Source organism: Mustela nivalis (assembly GCF_964662115.1).
Source record: "Mustela nivalis genome assembly, chromosome: 11".
In the NCBI taxonomy this organism is placed as follows: domain Eukaryota; kingdom Metazoa; phylum Chordata; class Mammalia; order Carnivora; family Mustelidae; genus Mustela; species Mustela nivalis.
The window spans coordinates 71,050,781-71,063,389 of NC_139030.1; the positions used below are offsets into that span (position 1 = coordinate 71,050,781).

The 12,609-nt window shown below is 51.1% G+C and overlaps 1 protein-coding gene across 7 annotated transcripts in view; it reads left to right on the top strand.

Annotated features, from left to right (window-relative positions):
- The window catches only part of COL6A3 (collagen type VI alpha 3 chain), an 81,831-nt gene that overhangs the window by 40,833 nt on the left and 28,389 nt on the right, over positions 1-12,609 (top strand). For all 7 annotated transcript variants that reach the window (XM_082691058.1, XM_082691061.1, XM_082691056.1 and 4 more), the window contains 15 exons: positions 670-815; positions 2,240-2,332; positions 2,796-2,849; positions 3,604-3,675; positions 4,390-4,416; positions 4,525-4,569; positions 4,682-4,735; positions 5,232-5,294; positions 5,914-5,979; positions 6,352-6,405; positions 8,534-8,569; positions 9,159-9,221; positions 10,191-10,253; positions 11,520-11,582; positions 12,460-12,522. In XM_082691058.1, coding sequence (XP_082547184.1) covers positions 670-815; positions 2,240-2,332; positions 2,796-2,849; positions 3,604-3,675; positions 4,390-4,416; positions 4,525-4,569; positions 4,682-4,735; positions 5,232-5,294; positions 5,914-5,979; positions 6,352-6,405; positions 8,534-8,569; positions 9,159-9,221; positions 10,191-10,253; positions 11,520-11,582; positions 12,460-12,522 — 962 coding nt within the window. The remainder of the gene's footprint in view (positions 1-669; positions 816-2,239; positions 2,333-2,795; positions 2,850-3,603; positions 3,676-4,389; positions 4,417-4,524; positions 4,570-4,681; positions 4,736-5,231; positions 5,295-5,913; positions 5,980-6,351; positions 6,406-8,533; positions 8,570-9,158; positions 9,222-10,190; positions 10,254-11,519; positions 11,583-12,459; positions 12,523-12,609) is intronic.

Below are 12,609 nucleotides of genomic sequence, written 5' to 3' on the forward strand. Positions count from 1 at the left end.
ATTCCTCAAGAAATTAAAAATAGAGCTTCCCTATGACCCTGCCATTGCACTCCTGGGTATTTACCCCAAAGATATAGATGTAATGAAAAGAAGGGCCATCTGTACCCCAATGTTTATAGCAGCAATGGCCACGGTCGCCAAACTGTGGAAAGAACCAAGATGCCCTTCAACGGACGAACGGATAAGGAAAATGTGGTCCATATACACTATGGAGTATTATGCCTCCATCAGAAAGGACGAATACCCAACTTTTGTAGCAACATGGACAGGACTGGAAGAGATTATGCTCAGTGAAATAAGTCAAGCAGAGAGAGTCAATTATCATATGGTTTCACTTATTTGTGGAGCATAACAAATAGCATGGAGGACATGGGGAGATGAGAGGAGAAGGGAGTTGGGGGAAATTGGAAGGGGAGTTGAATCATGAGAGACTATGGACTCTGAAAAACAATCTGAGGTGTTTGAAGTGGCGGAGGGGTGGGAGGTTGGGGGAACCAGGTGGTGGGTGTTATAGAGGGCACGGATTACATGGAGCACTGGGTGTGGTGCAAAAATAATGAATACTGTTATGCTGAAAATAAATAAAAGAAAAAAAATAGAAAGTCAGGAGGGCGGAGAGGTTGTGGCTCGGAATGCTGGCTGAGCTGCCCTGAATGTCTCTCCTTGCAGGGGTCCATGCTCTGATCCTGGTGGGCCTTGAACGTGTAGCTAACTTGGAGCAGCTGATGCAGCTGGAGTTCGGGCGAGGCTTTCTGTACAGCCGGCCACTGAGGCTCAACTTGCTGGACCTTGATTATGAGCTGGCAGAGCAGCTTGTGAGTTTCTATGCCTCTCCCCACAAACAGGTCTAGATACCAAATTCTTTGTCATCTTCAGATAATGAAGGCTTTTATTTATTTATTTTTCTTTTGCCCAATGAATGGCAGAGGAGCCATTTGGGTAGGTAATTCAATAATTCAATTCATTTAATTCATGTGGGAGGGACCTGCCTTGTTGCCACCTTCAGCGCAAGTCCTGAAACTGAGATATCCAAGAGCTGGGAGGACAGCCCATGGGATGGTGGGTCTCTAGGCATGCTGCTGCTGGTGTCACCTAGCCATTTCCTCTGCTCCTCCTCATGAGCATCTTGCTCTTCATAAGCTTGCCTGAACCTTATGAAGGTGAAACATCAGAGTGATTGTCCCCAAATAAGGAAGAGTGAAAGCTTGCACGTGAAACAAGGCTATGCAGGAAAAGAAAGACCATTTCTGGGCAGAGGTGCCTCTCCGTTGCTTTCTCTCCTAGTTTCTTCTGGAGGAGATGAAGGTGCCCCCCATGAGGCTTCCCAGTGCACGGGTTCAGCCTCTCTCAGCTGGAAGAGGTAGCTCCCGGGTTGGGAGTGGGGCAGACCTTTGGGGGATGTGGTGCTGAGTGGTTAATTTAGGGATTGTTTGCTGCTGGCAAGAGTGGGTCGTGGGACAAACTAACTGTCCCTTCTTCCCAGAGCTGGCTTTAGGATTTTATTTTGTTATTGGATGGAAGGAGTTGTGTTAGCTGGTGTATCTGGGACATGGAAGAACGTGAAATCTCTGAGAAGCCCAGGGCAAGAAAAGTGTTTGACTGCTATGAGTTGAAAAGTCGGAAATGTTTCTTGGGCCTGCGCTTTCCCGCAAGGTCAGGGGCTAGGATAGGAAGGGAACGTCGAGGGTGTCTCCTGAGGGTGGCCCCACTGGTGACCCAGAGTGGTGGTCCTGGTGGTTAAGTCTCAGGTCACTGGGGTCTGCCCTCACATGGGGGCTATTCCCAAGGCTTCCTCTGGGTGGACAGCATAATCTGTGCTCTAACCCTGGTTGTGAGGAAGTGGGTATGAATCTCTATCCTGGAGATACTTCTGTCTGTGCCATATGCAATTTGTGTCTTACGTCTTGCTCTTTGCATTTGAGAATACGTGAGTTAGGTTTAACGTTTGAAATTGGAAGCTGCATGTTGGAAACTTCTAGAAATAAGACCCAGCCTGAGGTGACACTGTGAATGAGATCACTTTGACCTTGGTTGCTCTTCATGCTCCCATTTGTGACTTCCCACTGCCCTCCTGATGCTAAGCCAGTCTCGGAGGGAAGGCGCCAGCCACACGGGCAGAACTTCATCTCTCACTAAGAAAGCCACTCACGAAGATTTTGACCTTCACAGCATATTTATGCTCTTCGTTCTTTTTTTCCTAGGCATTGTTGAGACTTGAACTTTCTTTTCCTTTTGGTAGGACAACATTGCCGAGAAAGTGTGCTGCGGAGTTCCCTGCAAATGCTCCGGACAAAGGGGAGACCGCGGGCCCATTGGCAGCATCGGGCCAAAGGTAAAGTGACTTTGCCCTCTTGTACACCTGGGGCTAGATCTCAGCGGAGTCCCAAGGGTGCAGCAGGAGGGCCGAGGGACACTGGATGCCCCTTCTCTCTTTCCTTGGGGTGAGGGCATCTGCTCTTTTCTACATTGTTCTTCATTTTACAAAATACTGTTAAAATTGGTGGGCATCCCTGACTGGTGGGCGTCCCGGACAGCCTCCCTGTGGATGATCAGCAGGATTCTGAGCAAATGTGTCTAAGTTACAGGAAACAACCAGAATTTCTTGGTAGATCAGCCTGAAAGATCCTGATTAATTACGCTGGAATAATGAGTGGAAGCCCAAGTTCAAGGGGACAGCTAAAGCCATGCTAATTGGTGCCACTGCTCTATTGAAGGAAGGGGGTCGTGGAGACATTTGAAGGTGGAACAAAGAGAACTATGGGCTTTAACTGAGGAACGGATTTTCTCTGTTTTAGGGTATTCCCGGAGAAGATGGCTATCGAGGTTATCCTGGTGATGAGGGCGGCCCCGTAAGTACAAAATAATTTGTTCTTGAAGTTTTTATTCCCTCCTTGCTTCCCACATGGTGGGGTTGGGTTCTGAGTTTCATAAGCTCTATTTCCAGTGACTTTCCTACTGGGAAAACAGTTTCTGATGTCCTCAAGAGCTGTCCTCAGATCTCTACACCGTGGAGCACAGTGTGATGACCTGGACATGCACGGTGTGGGCACGAGTTACAGGTGTCCTGGTCCTGTTTCAGAGGGACACACTTGACGGCCTCTGAGACTGGGGACCACCCAACCCCCACTGGGCGTTCAGGAGGCAGTGCCTGGGACTGAGGAGGTCTGAGAGGCTTTGAGACCCTAGAAGGAAGGCCAACCCTGAGATGGGGATAAAGGGTCCGGTGGGGAGCATGTGAAATCCCAGGGTCCCAGCTGGAAGTGCTAGGTGCAGGCTTGATCCCAGCACCCTTCGGAATGCTTGGAATAAGTGATGGTACAGAGGAGTCCTCAGGCCAAGGATTCTTCCAGCACCCAGTACCCAGAGCCCTGCCCACCCTTGGTCCTCCTGGGAGGTACCCTCTGAGCTGAAGACCCTCCCAGGTCCCGCTCCCTCCAGGGGCAGGAACTACCCAAGGGGATGTTGGAGGCTTCACTGGGGTTGAGCAGCATCCCTGCCCAGTGAAATCCATCTTCTAGGACACACCTTTCCTGGCAGAGCGAACTCAGTGGAGGTTTGTGACAAGGTGCTCCAACCTATAATTGCCTTTGTCTGTCCTGGTAGGGTGAGCGTGGTCCTCCTGGTGTGAACGGCACACAAGGTTTCCAGGGCTGCCCCGGGCAAAGAGGAGTAAAGGTACAGTGTGCTGATCCTTGAGTGTGTGTGTGTGTGGGGGTGACCACAGACAGTCCCAAGGCCCCGACAGGCAGAGGGCACTCAACAGCATGTGTGGAAGTGAGACAGTTTCCCCAAATGCCTCCTTGGGGAGGAAGACCCCCAGGGGTTTCAGTGGCCTCTCATTGGAGGGCAGGTCCAAAGTCTCGTGGGCTCAGCAGCCCTGGCTGCTGTGGGAAGGAGGCCTGAGGATGGTGGAATAGTTTCCCACAAGCATGTCAAGAGGCAGTCACGAGGACAGAGAACGCATGGGCCAGTGTGGAGGGAGGGCCAGTGGCCAGTGTCTCTACCCTAGACCCAGAGAGAAGCCAGGGAAGTGTTGGGGTGGGGTGGACAGCACATGCTGGAAGGTTCCTTATGTGAAATGCTTGGATGCTCTTTCTCCTCCGTTGGCTGAAGTCTGAAAGCAGCTGCTGGAGGGAAGGGGCCACAGGGCCACAGAGTCACCAAAAGGCCTTGGAGCCTAGTCCCCTCCTGCCCAGGGACCCAAGTTCCTAGCAAATTAGCCTTAGGATCCCCCACGTGATGGAGAGTGGTGGGGGGAGACAGATGAGTCCACAGCACTGAATTTTGGGTTTGGGGTGTTCAGGTGGGGTGGGGCCCCCAGTCTGTTCTAGCCTCTTCTCTTTGGCCTCCAGGAAGGAGCTAATGTTTCCCCTTTCCCCTACCTTCCAGGGCTCTCGTGGATTCCCAGGAGAGAAGGTACCTACGCTTGTTTTTGTTTTTTAAATTTAAAGCTGTCCTAGTATTTGTCATTTTTCCTTTGCCAGATGGCTTTCCATACTCACTCTGTGTCTTGCCCCTTCGTAGGGTGAATTAGGAGAAATCGGGCTAGATGGTCTCGACGGTGAAGACGTAAGCGATTTCACACTCAGTCCACACCGCGTCCGGTCCTAAACATCCCGGCCCCTCATACCTCGGTCCTGGAAATTGTGCTGGGAGTGACATTTCTCATTATCTTTGACAGGGAGACAAAGGATTGCCTGGTTCTTCTGGAGAGAAAGGGAATCCCGGTAGAAGGGTCAGTATGTTTCCATAGTGTTGCCATTAAAGAAAAACTAAAACATTTTACCTAAGGAATCTATCTATCTATCTATCTATCTATCTATCTATCTATCTATCTATGGCGAGAGAGAGGGAGAGAGAGAGGGAGAGAGACTGCTTCCTCCAGGCAGTCTTCCCTGATGTCCTTGAGGGGGTCATCCTTGGTATCTCCTCTGCCCTCTGTCAGCTGTGACAGATACATCAGATTTTTTTGTTTGTTTGTCTGAAGATTATGTCTCATAGTGCAGGGATCGAGTAAGTTCTGTTTAAAAAACTCTCTAGTGTCTGGTACAGAATAGGTCCCATTAATATTTGGATTACTGGAACAGATCGGAAGTCATTTTACCTTCATGTAAATGAGCAAATGGGAAATGTTGTTCTGTTGAAGATTTATGAACTGAAGAACATGAGTTTAAGGGTGAGATACAAATTAGAAACTCTGATTTTTGTCTCTACTTGTGCTTTTTATTTAGGGTGACAAAGGACCTAAAGGGGACAAAGGAGAGAGAGGGGACATTGGAATTCGAGGTGACCCGGTAAGAGAACTTCCTCATCCACAGGTTGAGACCCATGTCTGGAGAAGAGGGTCATGGGGAAGGGGTTGAAAGGAAGAATTTAAAACCAGAATTTTGAAATTGTCTTCAGATATGTTGACAACATAGTGGTTTGTCCTTTTCCTACAATTTTGGAGATATGTTTGCTTTCTTCCTGCAAAGGTAAGTGTTTGCAAGGTTTAACATAACAAAGGCAGACCTCAGAAGTTTCTCAAAAGCTGGTCTCAGGCAGCTTAATCTAGCAGGATTGGGTGGTTAGAAAGGTATTAAGGGTGGCAAAAATGTCAGACCCTGAGCCACCACCCCTTGGCCATGTCCCACAGAGCCCACCCATCCCACAAGGACAGCCTGACAACAGGGTCACCAGCCACTCTTGGCTTCGGACAGTGGGCAGTTCTTCCTCACTGGGGAGGGCAGGGGCCTGGAGTCACTATTGCCTCGTTCTGGCCCAAAGGATGGGAGGCTGGCCTGGCATGGGTCTCATAGAGCCACAGAACCAGAAAAACGGCAAACCCTTTTATTCCTTCTCTTTCCCTAAACTGAAATCAAGCATCCTTTTCTTGCCTATGCGGCTCATGTCCCTGTCCCGTGTTGTTGACAGGGTGACTCAGGACGGGACAGTCAGCAGAGAGGACCCAAAGGAGAAACTGGAGACATTGGTCCCATGGTATGGCGCTCTGCATTCCCAGACCCCTTTTGCTGAGGGCTTCCCCCAGCTATAGAGGCCATGAAAGTGGTCTCCAGGGCTGTGGGGCATACGAGGTTGGGAGCAGACCTGGGTGCGGGTGAAAGACATTTCCCCAATAGGGAGCCGAAGCAACTGCCATCAAGAGGGGTTTCCTTTCTGCAGAATTTGTGCCCCTTAGATATTCATGGAAGGGGTTTGTCAAGCTAGAGGCTTGTGGAGATGGTCATGACCCCTGTCTAAGGGGTTCCACCAGGCATCACCCCCTGGGTGTGTGCCCCTTTTCCTGTGGTGTCTGGTGCAATACGCCAGAGCTGGATGAGAATCTTATGCCAATTTTTTTCCCCAATTCAGGGTCTCCCAGGGAGAGACGGGGTATCTGGAAGGCCTGGAGAAACCGGGAAGGACGTGAGTGCCTCTTGGGCCTTGGGGGACTCTGTAGGGGGATTTAGCAAGTGCCCCCAGAGTTGCCAAGATGATCTGGGGCAGAGCTACTCAGAAACTTTATATTTAGGGACTTTAAGAGGATTTCTGGAACTGTTGTCACCCAAAGCTTGGTGCTTATAGAAATTTTTCATTCTTACAGTTTGCTCTGTGCTCTTTCTCTTCCCCCACCTTCCCATGAGAAAAACCACATCCAACAGATGCTTTTAGAAGGAGTATCTTTGCTGCTTTCAAATATTTGGCTAGGTTTTACCCTGTTAAATATTTTTAAAATCCAAACAGAAGCCCGAGTACAGGGGAATGAGGGAGTAAGGGGCAGCAAGGCTGATGGGTTGTATACAGGCTGGTTGAATGATAGTTTGTTTGCTTGTGAGGATGGAATTCAAGAGATACACCCGGGTTCTGTTTGCTCGTGAATGGTGTCTTGCAGCTGCCTTTTCAAGACATTTCACAAATGTCTGTTGTAAGACAACTGGTGGTGTGCCGGCTCTTTGAGTCTTGTTGAAGAGTTGATAAAGCGGAAGCTGGGTATACAATCTTCAGTTGGCTTCCTGGGAACCCAGAGCTTGGGGTTCTGGAAGGGGGAGAGAGTCCCTGCACAGGGAGGGTGGTCTGGAAGTTAGTAAGTCTTCAGGTGCTCCCTGGCTGGTGCAGACAGCCATGGGAGGCTCAGCAAGAACGTCACCTCCACAAGCCACGCCCTGGGGGGACGATGGCGGGGGGACCCTCAGAGACGTGACCTGCGCTGAGGGTTTTTGGAAGGAAAGACTTTCACCCGTGATCAGATGATAGGCTTTGGGCATTCTGAGGAACTGAGTAATGACACAGGAGTTGAGGACACACTTGATGGTCATGACAGGCTCTCAGCTCCATGGGTGAGTGGAGCCAAGGCTTGTTTTCATGAAGGACTTAAGATAGAGGCATGCATATGATTTGTTTGATTTCTAGGTGCAAGGTAGAAACTTGGTTTTGAATTTGATGTGGTCGAGGGCTCTTGTCGCCTCCGTTCTTCCCTTGAGGCTGGGTGAGGCCTGGCTTCTGGCCTCCTCCTTCTATTCTGTTATGACCTCGCTGTGCCAGGTTCATGTCGAGGTGAAATGGTCCCTCTCTGGGCCACCTTGCCCCTCACTCCACCACTCAGGCGTCTGGAGGCTGCTTCTGGCATGCGTTGTGCGTCATTAAGCACTAGTGGCCTCTGGCCTTGCTCCAGGATGTCCCTTTTTGGGAGAGGCCAGCCAGATTGTTACTTTGAAGGAGTGACATGGCCTCTTTCCTCTTCTACCGCTCCATGTGTCGCCCGTGGAAGAAGGCCAAAATCTTCCATTAAAGGAGCTGCCACCACAGTGACTAATGGCAGAACAATCACCCCAGAAAATCTCTGGGCTGGTCCACTGGGAGTGGAGAATGTGAGCTGGTGTGTTACAGAATCCAGAATACCAGCCCTTAACCTCACAGAGATACACCCAGGACCTTCATGCATTCCCATCCTAAACCTTTGCATGAGAGAGGAAGCATCACAAAGTCGGGATTAAAGGATTACTTAGCCCAGCAGGCCCACATGTATGTGAACTAAGGGTCACTCCTGGAACGTCGAGAACAATGTTGCCAAGTCACGAGCCCAGACTAAATACAGTTGGGCTTTTAGGTTCCACATACATGCACTCCCGATGCTTTCCTTAACGGAGTGTGTGTTATATTTGGCCAGGAGCATTTGGAGAGTTTGGGACTCCCTGACATTAGAATGAACATATTTCATTACGTCTCCCCACTGTTAGGAAAATGATCGTAAAGCGGATAGGTTGACATTACCATTTCACATCCTTGTTTGAAGCTGGCTGGGATCGTGCAGCCAGAACGAGTCATTATTTTGCTTGGCAGGTCTGAAGTTAACTGTGAAAACTTGCATTTGGTTGGTTAACAGGGCTGCATGGAAGCAAGAGTGGAGAGTGGAGATGAGGGCCAGAGGGAGGGTGTCTCTTGTGCTTTGCCCTGGGCTGGCTGGTTTTGGCATTTGGTGCTCAGGGGCTCCCATCAGAGAGAGCCCTGGGCTCCATCCCCAGGCTCCCTTTCAGTTTCTGTGACTTCTCCACAGGGTGGCTTTGGCCGAAGGGGACCCGCGGGAGCTAAGGTAGGTCTCTCACTTGGCACCTCTTTTCTGCCGTCATGTTGGGACTCACCGTGTGCTTTCAAAGGGCAGGGAGGCAATCCAGCCAGGGGGCCAAAAACATTGTCCCTTGGCCACCAAGGCACAGAGCTCAGGTAGCTGCCCCCACTTTCTCCACCAACTCCTTAAGTTGAGCCTCTTCTAAATGGCCCGTGAAACAGAGTGGCCGTGGGGACGAGGGGCAGAGATAGAGGCGAGAGACGGAGGACACTGTGTCCGGGAATCCCTCAGCCTTAATGTGCCTGCTTGTCTGGGCCTTGGCCAGTTTTAGCATCTTACTGTGTCTGCCTATTCACCTGTGCCAGGCAGGACTCCCCATTTCACAAAGCCGTCCTGAGTAGACATTGAAAACAGTGGGAAACCATCATAAGAGTGCAGAGTGACACGGGCTGCAAGGTGTCATGTCTCATCCTGGAGGCACGGTGCCAGTGGCCCCTGCCCCCCGCGTGGGGCTGTTCGCCTGTCCTCCTGTCCAGATGTGATGGTGGAGCACACAGCTGACATTGGCATAAACCACCCTGACCTCTCCCCTCCATCTTCCTTTGTTTCCAAGGGCAACAAGGGCGGCCCCGGCCAGCCAGGCTCGGTGGGAGAGCAGGGGACCCGAGGCGCACAGGTCAGTACCCCCGTCGAGGCCATGTGCCTGTGATGCTTTCCCAGATGTCTGGTATTTGTTTTTATATTTAAATGAGGTGACAGTCAGTTTAACAAAATTGAATGCAAATTAATCTTTGTAAAGTGAACAATCGGTGGTGGGTAGTCCATTCACAGTGTTGTACAAGCATCAGCTCTATATAGTTTGCAAACATGTTCACTGTCCCCAGAGGAGTCCCCTCCCTGTCAAGCAGTCACTCCCATCTCCCCTCCCCCAGCTGCTGGAAACCTCTCATTTCTCTTCTGTCTCTGTGGATTTCTCTCTCCTGGAAATTTCATGGGAATGGAATCACATTCTCTGTGGCCTGTCTGGCTTCCTTCCCTGGGCATCATATTTTTGATGTCCGTCCATGTAGTAGCAGGTGTCTCTGCTCCCTTCCTCCTCATGGCTGAGTCATATTCTGCGGTGTGGACAGACCACAACTGGTTTATGCAGGTGTCAGCTGGTGGACACCTGGGCTCTTTCTACCTTTTGGAAATTGTGAATAGTGCTGCTATGCACATCTGCGTATAAGCTTTTGTTTGAACTCCTGTTCCTTGGCATTATTAAAAAGATGTAATTTACTTATTTTAAAGGGAAGGGGGAGGGCAGGGAGAATTGGGGGAAGAGGGAGAAGGAGAGAAGCTCAAGCAGACTCTGCAGTGAGTGTGGAGCCTGACATGGGGCTTGATCTTGCAACCCTGAGATCATGACCCAAGCTGAAATCAAGAGTCCGATGCTTGACTGAGCCATCTGGGTACCTCTTGCATTTGTATTTTAAACTCACTTCCCCATTTGTGTCCTGGGTTGGGATTGCTGTTCGCCGAGACTGAAGAGTGGTTGCTAGCAGGGTTTTGGGCCGGCAGAAGCAAGGCTCTGGCCTCTGGGTCGTGAGCTTCCTCACGGAACACCGCCTCTGTGCAGCACTTACGTTGGCCTTTTACTTTTCAGGGTCCACCTGGTCCCACAGGTCCTCCAGGCCTGATCGGTGAACAGGGCATTTCTGGGCCTCGGGTAAGTCGGCTGGATCCCAGCCCTGTCTTGAGCTAAGCAGAGCACAGGGATGCACAGGCTGAGGTCCCCGGGACCTTCCTTTGCCTCCTCCCCGGCCACCCAGACCCTGGGTCACCCTCAGTCTTCACAGTGACTGGCCAGCTTCCCCGAGGGAAGAAGAGACCCTTTTCCTTGTTGCTCCAGGGTCTTCTAAATCCTAGTACCGCCGCTTCCAAACCTGGACCAGATGGGTGGTAAGCGGAGGGAGGCTGTCCCACATCTCCCAAGTCTGAGGATAGAACATAAGGTCTAACTAGATCTGTCCAAATTCTCAGCACATGCCAAAATGTGTCATAGGTGGCCCCTAGAGATTGCCTTGTGGTTCGGTATTTTGTGTAAGGCATCTCAGGTTCAACACAGAAGCTGTTCCTTAAATTTGCACGGCCATAGGCATGAGCCTCCGTCTCGGCGGTTGGTGACGGTGTGCGGCACGTGTCAGAGCTGAGTGGGGACCGGGCGCCCAGCACACACACTCCGGCATCCCTCCTGCCTGATGGGTACCCTGGCATTTGTTATGGAAAGTCAGAGCTACCAAAAACAGGCAGAGACCTGACCTGTCATAACATGAGTGAACAAAGGTTGGGACAGCGAAGCAGGAACTTTGTGCAAGCCATTGTTTGTGGAGAGTCCTTCCCCCATCTGCGATCTGAGATATACCTATTTTCTGAGCTTCTGTGGTTTCGGTCCCATTATCTAAGCTCTGATTAGTCACGAGTTTAAGGTGGAATGTGGGCATGGTGAAGCTCTTCAAGGGGTCACCAGTGACCAGTAGCTGCTCCCCTCTGTTGTTGGCGTGTCTATTCTGGTCATTTCTGGGCTCTGGAGGCCACACTCCATTTTTAGAGCTATGTTTCCTCATTATTTTTTTGCTCCCTCAATGGATACACATCCACAGGACCCCACACCTGTGTACACAGGTGTTGGCATGGAGGTGTGCAAAGGGAAAAAAAGGCAGGTGAAATCTGGGTGCTGCCCCTCTAGTCAGGGACTTGGGGTATGTGATTACAGTAGCATGGGTCCTTTTGAGGACACTTGTGTCACATGGTCACCCTGATGGTTTAGATTTGCACAAGTCCTGTCCATGCGGGCTTGCATTCAGATCTCTAGCACCATGGTTGGCACTCAGCGCGGCGGGATGGGATATAGGGCTCAGGCCCTTTGGCTTGGTGGGGGTGTGTGTACATTTCATAAATATTTCATTGATGGACTCCTCTCCCTGTGCTCCAGGGAAGCGGAGGGACCGCGGGTGTTCCTGGAGAACGTGGCAGGACCGGTCCCCTGGGAAGGAAGGTTTGTCTTGACAAACGTAGAGTTCATTTCCTGAGGTCAAGCCCCAGTCATACAGCCCCCTCTCTGCAGCCTCTGTCTCATCTGTTCTTGTGCTCCCAACCCCCACCCCCCGCCTCACGTGCACCCAGCTTTCCCCGTCGCCAGCCGGCTTGGTCAGGGGGATCCCTGTTCCGTCCCCGCTCAAGGAAACACGAAGGCTGTACTCAGCGGACTGGCTGTCTTGGGGCCAGGACCTGCCAGCAGCTGGGGTTTCTCTGATCTCTTCATGCGGCAGCATGTGGCTCCTCGCCATAGGCAGACCAGAGGCGCTTAGTACTGCATCAGAGCTGCGTTGAACACACATTCTTTAAACACTGGTGTGCACACACGGAGAGCACTGGCCATATTTAGCTAATCCAGGAGCCTCAAATCCCCGACTGTTTTGGATAATGGCTGCTTGTTCTATGCAGGCTGTCTGAGAACAGACTTTCCATAAGCCTGAAGAGAAACCACAGTTTATCAGAACCAGTCTGAAAAGGCAGCATTTTCTCAGTCAAGAAAATGTGTTCATGGGAATGCACAGTCATCTCTGGGTCTCTTGCTGGTGTTGGCTGGGTGTCCCCCGGAATTCAGCGCCCACTGACTTTCTTCCCCCTGTTTCTCCTTCTCGTTTCCCCGCCAGCATGTTCCTGTGCTGGGTTAATGCAAGGAGCAAACACAGGCTCTCCTGGATTCTTTTCTGCGAATCTGCACACTAACACTGCAATTTAAAAAATAATTTTTATCAGAATCTAGAAGTTAGCAGCTTGCGGCATTGTGTAGAGCGCAAAGGGCTTGGAATCACATTTTAAGTTGGCCTTGGACCCACAGCTGTCTCAGCTTTGTTTCTTGTGTGTAGGGTGAGCCTGGAGAGCCAGGACCAAAGGGAGGCGTCGGGAGCCGGGGCCCCCGAGGGGAGACGGTAAGGTCATGATATGCCGTGGCTCACCCTTCGCTGAAAGGTGGGAGGCGAGTAGATGGGGACCTTGCTCTGGGCTGGGCTTCATCC